Raw genomic sequence first — 19917 nt, 5'->3', positions numbered from 1 at the left:
GCCTAAGCCAAAACCTGTTATAGTTGGTATGTGTTAAATATATTATTTAAGAAAATTATTGCGGTGATCGTGACCACTTGGCTCAACCAATAAACATTGTCTTTTAATTTCACCTTATCGATGTAGACCTCCAATTTCTGTTCATGCTATTATAGTGTGGAAGTTACTGTACCCTCAAAACAGAAGCACCACCGAAGCATGGAAGATTTTCCCTGGGCTGTTTAGACTGGTGAAGCCCCATTCTAGAGCGTAACCTCTAGTTATCAATAATGTAAGTAATCAATAAACAAGAATCTTTCTTGTTTGTGAGTTATATCTTATGATATGTCAGATTTATTTTTTGTTATATTTTATTTTAACGTATTATTTTAGAATGCAACATAAATGATGTTCTCAGTAGCAAATATGACAATAAACTATTCTGTACGAAGGATATGTTTTGGCACAGTCAATTTAACAATGCAGTTTTGGTGCACTTTTGTGCTATTATTTAGCTTTTCGCATTTTTGAGGTATAGTCTTATATAATTTGGCATGTCAGGAATCATGATTATGGTTATTCATTGTTTTGAAAACCATTTTATCTTTCATATAAATAGGTGTCTTATGCTTATTTTAAATCTCCAACCTCTAATGGCATTATCTGTAATGAACATGTCAAATATATATCTCACAATTCATTTTTAGAGCACTTAATAATATTTCTTTTCATTAAAATGTGAGTCATTTTCTCAGCAATAAACAAGACTTCTGCGTTCCGTAATGGCTTTCTAGAAAAAAAAAGTTACAATATCTAAATTATGACTTGCAATGCTATTCTAACGGTCACAATGGTTTAAATTCCATTCTGAAACCGTTCATGCTCACTGAAATTTAAATGTTTAACTTATATTTATTTTATTTATTTATTTTTTGGAGTATGCAGTTACAAAAAAGAAATAGTTATGCTATAGCTAATAGTGCGAACATTCCATACACATGTCAGGCATAACAAAAGCTCGATTTGAGAAGTATTTCAACTACACATATTTTATTTTTTATGGACAAAATAAGACATAAGAGTGGAGAATAATGGAAAACACACAATAAAACAAATAATATAGTGAAACAAAAATAGCACCAACTACACTTGACGATTACTGGATCCAAGAAAATGGCACACAAGGCATTGTTTTGGGGGCTTTAATATATATCGTAGCATACTGGAGGGGTGTGGCCACCTTGCCCCAGCTCATGATTATTCCACCCCCACTGGAGGTTTTTCACATTCCTGCACTGCAATATCAGACCCTGAGGTCTCTAACTCGAAACCTGGAATGTTCTCTGATCGCATTCCAAACTCCGTTCTTAATTGCGAATAGCGCCATCTTCACACAGCGGAAGTCACTATGGTGCTGAGTATAAAGCAGCCTTCTCTCCCTCTGAGTTAGGCGAGCTCGAGTAATTACTCTGGGATGATGCAGAGTAGGTGGCGGACTCCTGTCAGCACCCCCCTCCCCTTGTGGATATTTATTTAAAATTGTACTTCAAAGTTATTGTCAAAAGGGTAGCACTATACATGTGTGAGTCGACTACAAATCAGTGTTTTCATAGATAGATAGATCGATAGATAGATGTTTGATAAATAAATAGCTATACATGAACCTAAACAAATAATGTAACCACATCTTGAAAATCAGTTGTGTTAAAGGGTCTTATAAAATATGAAGAGCTTAAACTAAAATTACTAATTACCCACGTTAAGCAAACCAGACCCTATGTTTACACCGGATATTTCCATCTAAGGAACTAAGAAATAACAGGTTGTTTGTAAGAATCATAAAACTATCAATAAAATATTCTAATGCCAGGAATTACAGATCCTCTTTGAAGATCATTAAGGTTTACCTTTGAAGAAAAAACCCTTAATGAAAAGTAAGTCTGCATGACACATTGATGTTTCCTGAAATTGGGCCATCCCAAATGGAACAACAATGAGAAATGTTTGCCTTAGCATTCCTGACTTTAACAGAGACTTCATGGATGAATGGAGTATGTTACAGTACAGGGCGGGGAACTCCAATAGCTATTAGGATGAACCAGCAATAGCAAAGTGTTTGGTTTGCTTTTGATTGATGAAGCTTTCACAAAAGAAGAATGAGGGTAGTCAGATATGTTTTATTGGGTAGCAGGTGTGTTTGTCTTTGTATGTGCATCACAAGCTGTAAATGCTCCTACTGTTTTCTAAAGTTGCCTTCTGACCAATAAACCATGTCCTTTCCTTTCACAAGCCTCAGCAAAATTAAACGTGCATCTGATTTATATAATGATTTGTGCAATGACATGAACATAGTGTCATTTATTTATTTGAAACAAACAGTTGTGTACAATCGTACAGTCTGGCACATCCATATCTAGACAACAAAGAACAGATTCTGCATATCTCACCAATTTAAATTGATGAGACACTGGAGAACTTAATACAGGAGAAAAGATCTGCTGTGCATTTATAATACTGGACACTGGTTTACCAGATAATTAAAAGAAAAATACTTTAATAAAGCACTTGAGCATGATTGTAACTAAAAATTTTCTGTTGCCCGAAGAGTGTCAAATTGATAACTTGATCTCTTGTACAGCCAGGAACGTTTGTGGCATTTGGTTCCAGACTGCCCTTTTTTGTGGGATCTAGATAATGCACAAATGGTTCCTTGTGTAATTACACAGTTGACCAAGAACAGGGATAGGCAACCTTTGACACTACAGATGTTGTGGACAACATCCCCACAATGCTCTTACACTTATAATGCTGGCAAAGCATTAGGGAGGTGAAGTTCAAAACATCTGGTGTGCGAAGGTTGCCTATGACTGACCTAGAACGCATTTCAGACCTGAGCAGGGCTAGCTGAAGGGCACAATTATAGAGTTTTTTTTCCCCATACTCTTGTTCTCTTATGCTGTGCTTTGGTTTTACAAATAAAGAAAAATATATACTCATATAAGAAGTACCCTAATAGGTTTTGTATATATTTAGTCAAAGGCTTGACGCATAAGGCATTGTATGAGGCAAAATACCACTAAATTTAATTTGTTTTGTTATTCTGGAGCTAAAATTATGCAATTTTAAAGGACGCAATGGTCCACTTGGATGTGATATCTATGCAACAAATCTATGTTTGCTACATTTTTCCTGCCTATCCCTTACAGATTCTATACACTATTTTGAAAATGCTAGCAATCGTCATTACTAGTAGAATTATACCAGCAAGAAACAGTTTGGATTTTTTTAGATTGCTGTCAAGGAAACACTGCTCATTCATTATAAGGCTTGACAAAGAACAGCACCAAAAGGTGTTTTTTTTTATTATTTGTGTTTTTTGTTAGCATTTTAAGAGTGTGAAAGGTAATAGCAGTCAGTATGAGAAATAGATTTTCTTGAAAAAAAATGAAAAAAAAGGAAAAACTGTACCTTTTAATCAAATGTGCTCTGCTATTGACATAGTTTGTATCGAATGAGTAGTTTTCAGTCTGTAAAAGAAAAAAGACAAAGAGCGAATGGTTAGAGGTTTGCATAGCAATTTACACAAGAGCTGGAAAAATACAAAAGCAGGCAGAGATGTGGGTTACCACCAGACTGTTCGGGTCACAGATCTGAAATAAAATAAAAATGTGAGAAAATATAAGTGCAGTAGAATTAGGAACATCACAATAAGAAACAATTTGAAGAATGGTCTATGGCTCATTTTATTCTTTATTCCTCGGACCATATCTATATCAATAGGAATTCTTCTCTATGTAACAGCCATTCGTGTATTTCTTTTTAGAGAAGGAAGATTTATATTTGTGACAGATCTAACATACCTTGAAAGGTGGGCTTGATTGGTAGTAAAATAAAATTAATCAAGCCCACTAATAAAAATATTCAAGCACAGCACGTTTGCAGTTTGGTGATGTGGTATGTGCCCAGTAGGAGCTATAATATTGGAGAAGCCATAATATCGGAGGAGCCATAATATCAGAGATAGACAAAATTGTAAGCATGCTTATATTTCCGACTTTGCTATTATGGCTTACGATCTCCAAAAAACATAATGACGTCCCAGAACTCTGGGCCTGAACAACAAACTAGGAATTGTGGGATGCCACTTTTGTCATTAGGAGGCAGAGGATCTGCTTTGGTGGAAGCCATTTTTATATCTAGGTGCTACCTTAGAGGTAAAAGAAGTGATCTGGAGATAGGAATATATTTTTAGACAGGTTACCCAAAAGGTAGACCCTCAGATGTTGTAGAACTACAACTCCCTTGATGCGTTGCATGCTTTAGAATGCCTTTAGAACAAAGCATCATGGAAGTTGTAGTTTTAAAACATCTCAGGATCTACCTATTTGGCACCCCTGTTTTAAGGTAAATAGCTGCTGTTAAAGATTACGTGTATATTGTCAGTGGTTGACTAAATGTTGGAGTTCAATATAACTCACCATTCTATTCTTATTATTAATAAAAATGTATGTATGTATGTGTCTATGTGTGTGGTAAACCACACAGCATCAACGGTGACTGCAAACATATTATTTATCATGTTTTTGTGAGAATTTTCTGAGAATGGCAGGTGTGAAAACATCTTAACGTGATGGATACTGTTGTCAGCATGTTTGAAACACTCCATTATTACATGTTCCTTTACTCTATATTGTTTTATGCAAGACCGATTACCACTATACTGATGCTCATAAGTGCAAGCAAGGAAATGGCATGGTCTAGTGGCTGACTACGAGAGTAAAATGGGTTTAGAGGCCCAGGGTACCTTACTGCACTTGTTATGGTAATGAAAGCATTTATTCAACCGTGAGTCTGTGGAGTATCACATGTTTACATACTATAATTAAATTACCTCACTTAACACTAGTAAAGTTAGTGAAGACACCCTTCCATGTTTTTATTTTAGACCACTCGGGTGAGGCATTTCCGAATAATTTTTGTGGAATGGTAATTTGAGAATGCATGGGTACTTAGTTCCAAGGAGAGTTGGCATCCACTGGCACAAAGTTTAGGGTGGTCATATGTGTACATGTATAAGGACCAGAGGCATTGGGAAGCTCTTAATCCAATCTTTGACCATCCTCATCACTCAGTAAAGAAGATGGGTGCATGCATGATGAGGACAGCCAGGGCCCCCTGCATGATTGTTTCATTTCAGAACTACTAGAAGTATCCCAATAGCAAATATTTTCCTCATAATTGTGCAAGCACGTTACTAAGCCATTGCTCAGACCTTTATTGGATAGATCTGGAATGTCATCTAAGGAAAATAACGAACTTTGTATAATTATAAACAGCACGACAACAAATGATTATTGTAATATCTGAATTAGAAATGATAGTTCCCTTATTATTACTACTACTTTTGAAAAAATATAAAATCGAACATAAAAAAAGTAACAAAGTGCATCATGGAAATTATTCTTCTCCTTAACAAAAGCATTTCTTGTTTACCCTTGCTATTTTTTTATTGTTTGTTTGTATTATTCATGCAATGTAGTTTATAGTAATATCAATTGAATCTGAGGTTACAGGCAGGATGGGAAATAAACGGATGTGGTGTGGCCGGTGGCTTTCGTCTGCTGTCAGAATCTTTTTCTGAGATATGTTTTGCAGAAAGCTATTTGGAGGACAGAGGGAACTATAGAATACAGAGACATGCAGAAAACTTCTGGATTCTGGTCCTTTAGTGCTGGGAAAAAGTGCCTGTCATAGCGTAAAATATGAAGGAATGATAATTTTGATATAAACAACTGCAAACTCAGAAAATTGCTGGCAATGATTCGCTGGAGACCACAAAGGACGGTCAATGTGACCACAATCTGTTTCCAAACTAATTGCCTGAAATTCCCAAATGAAGCTAATTTTGCATGTGTCAATTTGACTGGGCGAGCAAAGGTATTTTATATTACCATATAATTAACATTCTCAGATGAAAGGCATAGCATAAATATGTAAATATTAGAATGTTTTTTTGAAATGTACATTTAAATTGCAAAAGCGTTTACTATGATATATTTTCAAGAATAATCATACAGCTTAAAACATGTACAAATATGGGTTTAGTTAACCCCAAACTTTCTTAATAAGTACATATACAATAGAATAGAGAAGTGCCCAATATACATCTACAAGCCATGGATTAATTTTACTTCTACGCAAAGTTCTAAAAAGGGACAGGGAGACATGAGGGGCAGGATGTAAAGTGAAATCCTAGAATGGACTCATTTTAAATCAAAGCTATATTTTGATTGGCTTGGCCGAACAGGAAAATTTCTTCTAGTCAGCCGCACTTTCAGTTCAACTACGCTTGCCTTAAATTTGAAATTCACTTTAAATTAACTTTGACTTTCCACTTTCCTAAATAACCCTGTATGTGTTTTAGTGAGTATCATCTATAGCAGTGAGTTAAGGTGGTGAAATACATATTACTGAGGTGTTCACAGATACAATCTATCACTTGTGTCAGAGATATAAGCTTGCTTTCTGTGTTCTTGGCAAAAATGGCTGTCCAGTATGTGAGGTAACTTCCTGTCTGCAAACAGGAAGTAATAGTCATGTTAAGCGTTTATTCACCTACCAGTGATTGCCATGAATTGCTTCACAGAATTGTTTGCAAAATAGCTTGTAAAGTTGTAAATATGGCTCCTAAATAATTATTTATCTATATGTATGTCTGCTAGCTTTTAAGGTTAAGACATAGATCAATTAGGACCGGAATAGGATTTTGTCATGATTTACAATCACATAAACAAATTGCGTATTTTACAGCATGTCTAACATATATTATATAATGTGATAATTAGAATTTGTTAGTTTTTGATTTCACAATGAGATATTTTTGGCACCTTTTATGGTTTTCACTTTTATCTGTTCATTCATCAATTATTTAATCGTAGTTTTGAGTGTTAAAAATGATAATGGCAATGATAAAAAATATAATTCCTGAATCTGTTTTTGATGTATGGAATTTACATACATCTGGATTTGCTTTGTGTTTATTATTAGTTTTTTTTTTTTTGTGTTTATTGTGTTTACATTAAGCATTAACCTCTTAACTTATGTGGTGTAATTACACAGATCATTTTTATGATCTCCATTTAAACAGGGAATAGAGTATGTCTAAATTTAACATAAGACCATTAATTTCCATCACCTAATCTTATGTATAGCATCTTTTGAGAAAGAGGTGAAAAATGGCAACAGCTACAAATTCAGGCACACTGCCAGCAAGCATGCAAATCGGAATCGAAAGATATTTTTCATTTACTCAACCTTTTCTCTCTCCCGCTCTCTCCGTTAATCACGGCTAGATATAATTCATTTATCAAATTAATACTTCATTTGAAAATAAATAAAAGCCTTAAAATTCACTTGTGCAGCTGGTACCACTTAGAAAAATTATCATCTACAGTTCTGTAATAAACAACGAGCCAAAAAAAAAAAAAAAAAAAAACGTGCATCAACAAGTCTAGGAATTCTAAGGGGCTGTAAACCTCAATGATTCACAAGTCTTATCTGCACATTATCGTATTGTTGCCTACTGGTTAGCTATACGCTTAAGTTCCAGGTTATCTTCAGATTCCAGCAGCACATCAATGAGCCCAATACATGAAAGGGGCTGCAAGGCCTACTTGAAGTCACCTTTCCCGGCTGAGCAATCTTCATCCCTCCCTCCCTCACCCACTTTTTCAATAAACACCCTTAGAGGTTGTCGTCTAATGAATCAGACACCCTGAGGGAAGTAGCAAATACAAACAGCAGATCCCGATATGGTGATTAATCTAAAATCAAACTGTAAGCCGCTTCTAATGAATCAGGCTCTCTGGCAAGGTAGAAGATACAAACAGCAGGTCCAGATATGGTGATTAATCTAAAATCAAACTGTAAGCTGTTTCTAGGGAGGACAGACTGTGATACCAAGATAATAAAACAGAAACAATGCTGGTTAGAAGTGACCTTTTCTGAAATACAATATCTAATTTACCAAACAGCAGCCTCCCAGTGAGAAACACGTTATCCTGTTAAAGCTAAGAGAGTTGGTAAGGCAGTTATTACTTTCACCCAGTAATTACTTCTGCAGAGTTGTGCAGGATTTTTAATGCAGAGACAGGCAGACTAAGGTCCACAAATCATAGATTGCAGCTTTAATTCCTCATACCTCAAGGAGAGAAAAGCTTGCATTATCATTATTTTACGTATTGATTTATTTTACCTCCAGAACACGGCTGTAAATGCAAGGATTATGTTTTGTTGTTGTTTTTTTTTGTTGTTGTTTTTTTTAGATAGAAAAACAAAAACGAATGTCCCGGTTAATGCCTAACTGATCTATCCTAGGAAAGATTCTACTGCATTGTCGGTTCCGGCACACCAAATCCAACTGGTGTTATTAACTATGATATTTACTACTATATATTTACCACTTATTAAAAATCAAACACATTTGAGATCAAAGTGTTTATGGCAAGCTCTGAGATGGCTTGAGGCACACCAGTATGCCACAACACACTGTTTGAAAACCACTGACCTACACATCGTAAGCCCCAACCACAAAGCTAAGCAAATATAAACTAACATAAGACCTGGAAAAAAAATTAAAAAATAATTAAAGCAAGTACATCAAAATAAATGATGAAGGAACGTAACAAACTACTTCCTAAATGTAGTAAATTAAAATGATGGAGATATAGAAAATTACATAATCAGAGTTCAGAAACCCCACAACCTTGTGGTTTCCCACGGATCTCCCCCCAGGCCATATATGACCAAGCAGGAGGGTCAAATTGCACAGCGCATGCCTTCAGCCACCGCTGATACACTTGTAGAGGTGCCCTACAGCAATAGTGTGTAAAACAAAAAAACATTTTAATTCCTTTAAAATAACATTGTGTTTTTTTCATGTTGGTAGTAAAGAAACAAATACCCATAGATTTTCGTGCTTGATATGACACTGTTTTTTGTGTATTTTTTTTTCTTATCTTCTTCAATATTGTAGGATGTGAAACTACATAACTTTTTTTTTACTTGTATCTCCTTATAGCTAAAGATTGTTTGAGCCTTGTGTGTAATCTAGTCTACAAACATCTGCAATACTTGTAATAGCCATCACTGTTCCCATGCACAAAGAATGAAGCACCCTTAATTAGCAAGAACAGCATTGATCTATAATCTGACTCTTTTATCTACATGTTTCCTTCTACTAAAATGTTATTGTCGTTTACTGCAGAGATGAAAAACAACTACACAACCCAGCCCTAGTCATCTTCTTCCCAATGCCTCCAGGTATAAGGACGTTCGGCACAATACACCTCGATACTAGAATTGCACCTGTAGGAATAAATGAGATTTTTGATACCCATGTTGTAGTGTACTAACAAAAGACTTACCTAAAGTTTAAAAAAAAAAAAAAAAACAAACAGACCATTTTTCATGACCTAGTAATACAAATGGCTGAAACCTAATGACAAAGTCAGTTTCGGATTTCATGCATTAATGGAGGCCTGAGATGTGGCAGCCTTCCAGCTGTTCCCAAGCAAAATCTACCAACAGTGACAGCTAAAGAGAGTCACAAGAAAGACAGCTGCCTAGCCAGCAGTGTGCATTCCTGAATTTAAATAAGCCAATGAAATTTACCAGTGACAAACCAACATGCCCAGCATTTAAACGGTTAAACGGTTCCCTTCCTTGCATCCCCCAGCCTTGATATGACACATTGTACTGAATTATCAAAGCATGATATAAAACATAGTCTAATAATTACATATCTAATGGAATGTCGAAGCCTCTCCTTGTTTTTCTTCTAGAAACACTAATTAAGTCACATAAGTAACATTATACAATTATTTCTGTATCAAACCTGTCTTTATATTCCCACCTTACATAGCTCTAGTAGAGTGTAGCTTTAAGCAGAAGAAAAAAAAGGCATGTGGGTTTTATTCACCAAACAGTAAATCCCCAGCAAGTCCAGACTATAAAGCATAGGATGGTACAGCTGACCTAGACACTAGGGTTAATATTGGCAGCAAATCTCCAGTAGACACCACTAAAATCTAATGGGTTTAGTTAAAGCCTCTATCTGTCTCTCTTTTGCCCCTTCCCCAGGCCCTCTGTGTCTCTTTGTGTCCTCCAGCCCCTCTGGGTGTATCTCTCCCAAGACCTGGTCTGTCGCTTTTGCCCCTTCCACAGCCCCACCGTGAGTTCCTCACACACCAGTGTTAATTTTGGCACAAATGTCAATTTAGTTTTAGTCCTAGTCTTTTAACTAAAAAAACATTTTAGTTTTAGTCATATTTATTCATCTGAATTGTTTTAGTTTTAGGCTTATTTTTGTTGACTAAATCTCCAGTAGATTTTAGTCGACTACATTTCCGGTAAATTTTAATCGACACAACCAAAATCTAAAAGGTTTAGTTAAAGCCTTTATCTGTTCTTTAGCACCTTCCTCAGCCCCTCTGTGTCTCACTGTGTCGTCCCAGTTGCTGTAGGTGTCTCTCTCCCAAGCCCTGTCCTGTCTCTTCTGCCCCTTGCACAGCCCCTATATGCAGTGTTAATTTTGGTGGCAAATATCAGTTTAGTTTTAGTCATAGCCTTTGAGTAAAAAAGCCATTTTAGTTTTAGTCATATTTTAGTCATCTGAATTGTTTTAGTTTTAGTCTAGTTTTAGTCGACTAAATCTCAAAAATTTCCATCGACTAGAATTTGACTAGAATTGCTGGTCTACAACATGAATACTGCTGGAGACCACACTTATTTTTCCAGTGTTACTTTTTTGGTCATCAAAATATGTGTTTAGTGAAGAAACACTTTAGACAATGTTGTTCTAATGTTGCTTTTTAGATTACAAACTGTAATGTCAAGTTTAAAAATTAGCTCAAAGAATTTCCAGATACGCTAAATTCGGCCAATTTACAATAAAGTTTGCATCTAATATAATAAACAATACACTTTACATTGATTATATGAACAATTACTGTTGTCAATAAAATGTATTATTTTACATAGACCAACCACATTAAAACAACATAAAATACTCGCTGTTTGGGATCTTTAAACCCTTTTCGTTTCAAGATTGTAGATGTGCATTTCTGTTTTATACAGTTGGTTGCTTTCCCTAGCACTGAAACAGTTAACTCACTTAGCAGAGCGTGTACAATACATCACTTTGCCGCATGTTATAGAGGAGCTGTCAGCCATCGAATGGTTTGTTTGGGTGTGAAACATACTCGATATCTATATAAAAGTTGTAATTGCAATAAATACAATAACAGTGATACAATTTCTATTCAACAGATTGGCTGTAATGAATTTCTAAATATTTCCATATATATATATATTTTCCCTACGTGGGCTGCAATGTATTAAGACGTGAGATTTATTGCATGAACCAGTTCAGTGTGAAATTGGCTAGTGGTCTCAGTCCACTTCCCAGTGGAGAAATATACGCTACAAAAAATTGCTTTTTTTTCTTCCAACAGAGCAGGTACTGGACAGCATAAAGATTGGAATGCCCTCTCCTCCACGTCAATGGCTGCTCTGATATTTACAGACAGCACTGTTTAATACTAGGATTATGGCAAATAATCATGGTTTTAATCTCACATGTAATTACATTACAGACCATGAATCAGAGCTCTAACAACAAAGCTGGTTCTGCATTCTATTTGTTTAAAGAGCAGAGAAAGCTTACATTGTTACTGTATATGTTTATGCATGACAAATCCAGTGAGGTATCATGGGAAAAGTACATCGCAAACATCTGTGACAGCAAGATTACCTAGGTCGAGAATTATGGGAAATGTAGTTTATGGACATCTGCAGTACCAAAGTTGAGATATCTGAGTTTTGCTGGTAATGTAGTTTATAAACTTTTAGAGTACCAAGGTTATTCATTGCTCTAGGATTAGATACAGGTACCTAACAGAGGTCAAGTACAATTGTCCAACTTTGTAGTTTAATTGCATTACTATAGATCATATTGGCAGTACATTACAAAGCTTTCTTGCAATATATGCATTTAACATATTGCCACAAATGTAATAGATTTAAGGAGACGGATGTAGCTTGTTGAAATAGCTCAACACAATCATATGTTTTTTTTTTCACCAAATATTGATTTGTGATCAGTTGACAAACTATTTTGTAAAATTAGACCAAAAATAGTCAGTATGCAACTCAGATGCCAACTCACATCAACACAACAACACAAATGCTTAGTAAATAAACAAGTAATAAACAAGTATAACATACTCATTACTTAAGCTACACAAAGCTCTACATTAATTTGTTTTACGCTGTATTTCTATTATCTGAAGAGGCTTTCTTTTGAATGCATTGTAAATTCTTACCTACCATGCTATAAATATCCTGAAAACTTGAATACTAAGCAGTGAATATGATAAATGTATTTTCTTAAGTATTACATAGTATTACATAGTACAGCTGCCTTCTTAAAATTACTATTCTGTAAATGGTTACTTGAGCTATTTAAAAAATTTTTCTTCATCTCCAAATACTCCAATTAATGTAATTTAAATGAATGGATGAAGGCTGTCTGGCTACACTGTAACCAGAAGATAGTCACCAAGGCTAAATCGGCCGTATTGATAACTGTTTCAATAATTATTGTTTGAATAATGACTGCATAAGGCTTAGGTTCCAACTGAGACTTCCAAGCAATAATTCCAACAACTGAAGTGTCAGCTTTTTTTTGGATTAGTGGAAGTGCTCAAACCTCATCTACCCTTTAAAGCCATAAACTACTCTGTTAACCAGTTTATGCCACTTCTTAATAGAGTCAAAACTATTACAAAATGTTTTGGAACATTTCATTGAAAATGTATATTTGAAGACCATCAGTCAAGATATTAGCAATCTCATCACTGGGGGAGGATTAGGTAAACCCTAAGGTCCTTGATTGGTAGATGTCTATTCATTATTTGTTTAAAAGTGCTACACTCAAACAGGTTCAAAGGAGAAGAAGGAAGATTACAACATACTTAATACATTCTTCTCTCTGTGCTTTCTACATATTTTTATACTGTGGATAAAGCAATATTTTATAATGGGCTCAATAGATATTGAGGTTGGCAATGAATGGGGCAACCATCTGTTACTGTTACATATTTATATCACTTATTTAATTGCAATAAGGGACCTTACTTTTTAAATGGCAGTTATTATTATTATTATGATATTTATAGAGCGCCGTCAAATTCCGCAGTGCTTTACAATGGGTGCATGAACAAACATGTAGTTGTAACCAGACAAGTTGGACACACAGGAACAGAGGGGTTGAGGGCCCTGCTCAATGAGCTTACATGCGAGTGGGCATGGGGTAAAATGACACAAAAAGGTAAGGATAGTATTAGACTAATGACAGTTGCAAGAGAGGAATCAGTTGGGAGCTATTAACAGTTTAATTGATACGCTTTTATGAAGAAGTGGGTTTTTAACGATTTTTTGAAGGAGTTGTTAAACTCAAAATGTTGTGGTGGAGTTATTTATCTCATTCACCGTGTAAATTTCAATAACATTTACTTGTCCTTTTGGTCACTTAGAATAATGATAATTGATAATGGTAAAATTATTTTCTTAATATGAACACTTGTCCACGGAAATATTAAATAGTCATTCAAAAGTGTCTAAAATGAAAGTGCTATATTACTGCTGTTAATACAGTATAGTGTTGTAAAACTTTATTGTATTCCTGTCAGTTCTGGATTGGTGTTTACATGTTTTCGAGACTGCTTGGTGGAAAAATAATCACAAAGGATTTTTATAGCAACCTCATCCTACAGTTTGTATATTTTCTCCACTGTGGAGTATACAAAATAATTCCCTTATGACCTATTTTGAAAAGAACACAAGCAAACAAGGCTGCCATCCAAGGGATATGGCTAAAGAAGCTGGCCACCATATGTCATATGGAACTAAAGGTTTAAAATGCAGGGAACGGTAACAAGGTGTTATGGGATATACATGAGAAGTTCTAAAAGGGAAGAAATAAAATATGGACATATAAAGAAGAACCAGTGAAAGGAACAATGGCAATGTATTGCTAATTCCAAGAGTTAAAAATGAAGGACAAATATCACAAAGAGAATAAGTTGGACAAAAAGAGTATCTCGTTGTAATTTTCACCAACATCCATCCAAAATCTCAAGAGACAGGGGGAGTGGAGACATCCACACAGCTTGATAAAAGTAATTCCAGCATTAAAACACATTTTAACTACATCTGTGAGTCCAAAGGAATCATGATATTATTTTTCGCAAGAACCTCAAGCCACGTACGGTGGTGGGAAACGTAGGTAATCAGGGTATTTAGGATCCATGTTTGTTACTTGTTGGGAACCTTGACTTTCATTGGTCAGACATTAGAGATAAACTAATCTACAGCAGGTCTGTTATCAGGGTTAGCTCAAATTAGAAAATGCGCATGTTGTGTCAAGCTGGTACAATTATTTTCTCTAGTACTGATGAAATTCAAATTGTTGACCAGATGTGACTAGAAGCTACGTTTGTCAAATGACTTCTCTTTTGAAGTCAGCTGATAAGTCAGATCACTTTTTTGAGTATGTACTGTGGTTTATAAATAATATAGCTAGATTGATTAACACATTTTAAATATATAAATCTTACATCCAGCTAGAAATGGTCTATCTAGTTAAAGATATTTGATTCAAGATATTAAGAAAGCATCAGGGAGTCTAAGTAAATAATGAGCCAGATTTTCAGGTGTTAAATTTTCCCAAATGCAGCTTGGATTTTAATGCTAATTAAAGAGCACATGATGGAAGACTGTGATAAAAAATGTAAAGACTGTAAAATGCTAAGATAACACAAGATTAGAATGATGAGTTTATGTGATAGTGATCAAGAATTAGACTTACTTTTATTAACTGGTGGTCTGCATATACCAAGCGTGTACTGAATAGGAAGGTTAAAGCTGCTAGCTGATGATATGTGGTTTAAGTGATAATCGAGTGGAACATTGGGTAGACAATGTTAGTGGATTATTTTTCAAGGTCGTTTCCTCAAGGAATGAAAAATAACAAACTCCATGTTTTAGCCACAAAGATTAGGAATCTTTTATTTATCGACCAAATCCTGTCTTGAAGCATTTTAATTTGCTTTGCTTTACTGCATTAGAAAAAAACGCACCTCATTTAAATCATAGTTGGGTCCTCAAAGCTCCAAAGATGCTTAAGGACATCAATCCCATTGTCCTCAGCTAGATACTAGCCTTAGGTCCAGGATAGTAAAATCCTGCTTTAAATCATGACCTAAAGGGACTGAAATAGAATTATATGCTTATATACTTTAAGGAACTAGGAAAATCTTTGTGGTTTTCGAAAACAAACTGCAGTCATGTGCCATCAAATATTGTTCATATTCACAAGTGTCTCCATCTGCAAATATTTGAATCTTTCATACACTGCTTCCTGCCTTGCTTTTACTGTTTTGAAGTTGCACAAAAGTTCAAATGTATAATGTAAACATGAGGTGGACATTTTGATGTCTAAACCAACAATCACTCAAAATGGCTCCATGATTACTTTCTGGTGATAATATTTAATTTGTACATGATCTTCATTTTCAGAGACAAATTGATGTGTGGAATTTTTTTGGAGCAGTGATGGCGAACCTTTTTGAGCCCGAGTGCCCAAACTGCAATACATGCCAAAAAATATTTCCTCAAAGTGCCAACACGGCAATTAAACCTGAATACTGAGGTTTAAGTTTAGAAAAAACAACTCGTACAGTTGTCCGAACTAACTAACATATTTTGTTTTAATGATACAAATTTGAAATAATGATATAAATAATAGATACAATTAAGCTTATATTTTTTAGTATCTCCAACAAATGCAATACATACACATAGACTGCTGAACACATTCACACACCAACTGCTGAATACATACACACACCAACACACACACAGACTGCTGAATACACACACAGACTGCTAAATACACACACAGACAAACTGCTGAATACATACACACAGTCCGCTGAATACATACACACAGTCCACTGAATACATGCACACAGTCCGCTGAATACACACACACAAACACACACACAGGCTGCTGAATACACAGGGGCTGTTGAATACACACACACAGACTGCTGAATACGTACACTGCTGAATACACACACTGCTGAATACACATACAGACAGACTGCTGAATACACACACACACACACACAGAATGCCGAGTACACACAGACAGACTGCTGAGTACACACAGACTGCTGAATACATACACACAGTCTGCTGAATACATACACACAAACACACACACAGACTGCTGAATACACATACAGTCTGCTGAATACACACACACAGACTGCTGAATACATACAGACTGACAAATACATAAAGACTGCTGAATACACACACACACACACACACACATACTGCATTGAGGGGTGCAATTTATGTGTTTGTGTGTAAGGGTGTGGAGTGTGTGTGGTGTGCTGTGTGTAAGGGGTGCTGTGTGTGTGTTTGAGGGGTGCTGTGTGTGTGTCTAAGGGGTGCTGTATGTGAGTGTGTGTGAGGGGTGCTGTGTGTGTGGGGGGGGTGCTGTGTAGGAGAGGAGTGCTGTGTATGTAAGAGGGGTGCTGTGTGTGGGGGTTAGGGGTTCTGTTTGGGGGAGGAGTGCTGTGTGTGGGGGGCGTGCTGTATGGGGGGAGGGGTGCGGTGTGTGTGGAGGGGTGCTGTGTGGGGGAGGAGTGCTGTGTGGGGGGGTAGGGGCGCTGTGTGTGTGGGGGTAGGGGTGCTGTGTGTGAGTGTGTGTGTGATGGGTGCTGTGTGTGTGGGGGTAGGGGGAGGAGTGCTGTGTGGGGGGGGGGCGTGCTGTGTGGGAGGGATGCTGTGTGTGTGGGGGTGCTGTGTGTGTGGAGGGGGTGCTGTGTGGGGGAGGAGTACTGTGTGGGGGTAGGGGTGCTGTGTGTGTGGGGGTATGGGTGCTGTGTGTGTATGGGTGCTGTGTGTGGGCGGGTAGGAGTGCTGTGTGTGGGGGGTAGAGGTGCTGTGTGTGTGGGGGGCTGTGTGTGTGGGGGGTAAAGATACATTAAGAAAGATATATAAAACCTTTATCCCCCCCTCCCTTCTTCTTACCTTTGGTGAAGGAGGGGGGACACAGCCATCCCTAGTGGTCTGGTGGTGATAAGTATGTGCCTAGCTGCAGCTCTCCTGTCCTCCCGCGCAATGCTGTGTGGAGCGTTGCCATGGTAACGCATGGCAACACTCCACACAGATTGCTCGCGGGAGGACAGGAGAGCTGCTTCCCAGATCCCCCCCCTGCTCCCGGGTCCTCCCGACATGAAAGCAGAGTAGGCGCCTGCCGTTTTGGGCAGGCAGGTGCCTACTCTGCATTGCTGCCCACGCGTGCCATTGGTTCGCCATCACTGATTTAGAGTATATACCGTTAAAATTGTAAGGTGATTCAAATGTTAATCAACTGAGCATTGCAATGCTGTCTCTATACAGTTTGCAAGAATACATTTTATTCTTTTGCCTTGAAGATTTTTTCTAAGTTTGAAAAATATATATAAAATGGATATATGGAAGATATATGGTGAAATTTCATGCAATATTCTTATTTGATAATGAAATCCCAGAGATTTTTTAAAGAATCAGCTACAGGAAGGAAATCATTTAAAATAGAATATTATACTCGAGGCCTTATCTTTGTCTCGTTCAGATGGTGAGCTGCTTATTTTGATCTGCAGCGTAGTTTTGGGCTCAAAATAATCATCTGAAACCAGCGTAGCACTCTTTTAAAAATACTTTCAATTTGTTCAGAGGAAGGAAGCATATGGTTTCTAAAACACAGAACTCTTAGGTATGCATTCTCCTAATGAAACATCCCAGCAAGGAACAGGTGCTTCAGTCTCAAGCAGGGATGAATGCCATTCATCTTCAGCTCAATTTTAACATCCACTGTTAGGGTCACTTCTCTCAAATTGTGAGTCTAATTGCTGAAAGAATATTCTGCCAAATTGGTTGTAACAAGTGCTGTAATGTCAGATTGCTTGAGAATATGAGAACAAAGAACATCTTAAAATAATGATTACCATTGTGTAAGGGGAATGCATTCTAGAATAATAAAAATAGATCAATTGATGAATATGTAGGCTTTATGGTGTTCTTTGCATACCATGGGGGAATAATTATATCCTATTAATAAGCTTCTCAGCTATCTGTTAGAGTCTGAGGGCAGAACATAATAACGATCTTGCAGAAAAACAAAATAATACTAGTTATGGCGCGTTTGGAACAGAAAACGAATAGTTCACAAGCAACATAACACATTCTATAGTGTAAAACATGTGTTGAGTCTTCAAACCCCGAAACGGGAAGTCTTATTGGTGACAAGTGATATAGGTGGATTTGGGCTACAGGATGGAGACTCTGTTACATAAAAAAGGTGTACATCATGCCAGAAAGTAAAAAAAAAAAAAAAAAAAGAAAAGTACTATTAAAGATTTTAAAATAAGCCAAATATGCATTAATTGTTTATTTGCTAAATAAAATACTGAGTTGACTTGAGAACTGTCTTTTAAACAAATGTAGGCTAAAGTAATGAAGAAGAAGCCAAGTAGGATACAATCTTGTTTTGTCTCTATTGTTTTTCATTGTGTTCAGTATTTTGTCCATTTGGTTACAATGCTGGAACAAAGAGATATTACAAAAAATATATATCCATAAAATGTCATTGTTTTATGATTCTAGCAAACTTAGCAGAACGCATTCACGTATGTTTTAGCTACATACACAGGACAAAACAAGTCCTCACCCAGACTTTCCACATGATGAAAAGATGATTCATGTGGTTAATGATAGGTGTGCTACAGTTTTGATCTTTCCTTCATAAAAAGAATCAAAATTAAGGAGCTATAGCCGTTGGCATTAATTATTAAAATCTATGTCAATTAGCTGAGTCTACACAAATATCTACACACCATTTATTTTTTCCGCAGTGAGGGTATTAATCAACCTGTCATATTCATATCAAGTCCGTAGAAGAATTGACATTACCCCTGTCAGCTTTATCATTGAACTGGATTTATAGTCATTCTTATATAGTTCCTTCCAAATTTACAAAGTCAACTTGGTTCCTATTAACATCTATGAGAAATTTCCAATACATATTGTTGTGCATCATCTGTGTAGCCAAAGGCTAATTTAAAATAGAAAAAAAAAAACTCTCCAGCAGCAAGATTGTGTTTCTACAACTCTACAAGAGCACCACACAATATGTTTTAGATTTTCTAAAGCATATTTCTGTAAGATCGCTTGTAAAGACCTGTTGTCTTATAACACAGATTTTTATGCCCTATAATTGAGTCGATGCCCAGTCGTGAACAACACAGTTTCCTCTTTTTGAACTCATCAGCATGGTACTGGATTGTGACTGTCATGGAAAATCGTAGGGCTTCAGGTTAAGCATTACTAAATTTGTAGTGAGATCAAAAAGTACTTATGTCAATAGAATATATTAAACTTTATGATTGCACACTTGTCTTGCTTGTAATCATTTTTTAATGTAAGTCTGCTCAATCTGAGGCCTACGCCTCACTATTTGTTTAGATGTAGCTTAGCTTTTAGCCTTTATTACATAACATAAATAGCTATAAGGATTAGACGATCCTTCGTATAAATAGGAAACATCTGCTTCCTAATTTATGACAGTTGTGTAGCTAGGTACCACATCTCCCAATTTAGCAAACAATCCCCAAAATGGAAATGCATTTTAAGGTGTGGATATTTATTCTTTAATTTTGTGCATTTCTGCTTCTCTCTCTTGAGAGTTGTCTTCCTAAAAATAAAATTACATTGTAATTTGCTATTTTTTTTTTTTTTTAAGTGAGGTCATGTTGAATATTT

The 19917-nt window shown here is 36.2% G+C and overlaps 1 protein-coding gene across 2 annotated transcripts in view; it reads right to left on the bottom strand.

Annotated features, from left to right (window-relative positions):
* The window catches only part of PCDH19 (protocadherin 19), a 141669-nt gene that overhangs the window by 57632 nt on the left and 64120 nt on the right, over window positions 1-19917 (bottom strand). For both annotated transcript variants that reach the window (XM_063431878.1, XM_063431879.1), the window contains exon 3: window positions 3448-3506. In XM_063431878.1, coding sequence (XP_063287948.1) covers window positions 3448-3506 — 59 coding nt within the window. The remainder of the gene's footprint in view (window positions 1-3447; window positions 3507-19917) is intronic.

The sequence above is a fragment of the Pelobates fuscus genome, chromosome 9, assembly GCF_036172605.1.
Source record: "Pelobates fuscus isolate aPelFus1 chromosome 9, aPelFus1.pri, whole genome shotgun sequence".
Taxonomy (NCBI): domain Eukaryota; kingdom Metazoa; phylum Chordata; class Amphibia; order Anura; family Pelobatidae; genus Pelobates; species Pelobates fuscus.
This window is presented reverse-complemented; position numbering and strand designations above follow the sequence as displayed.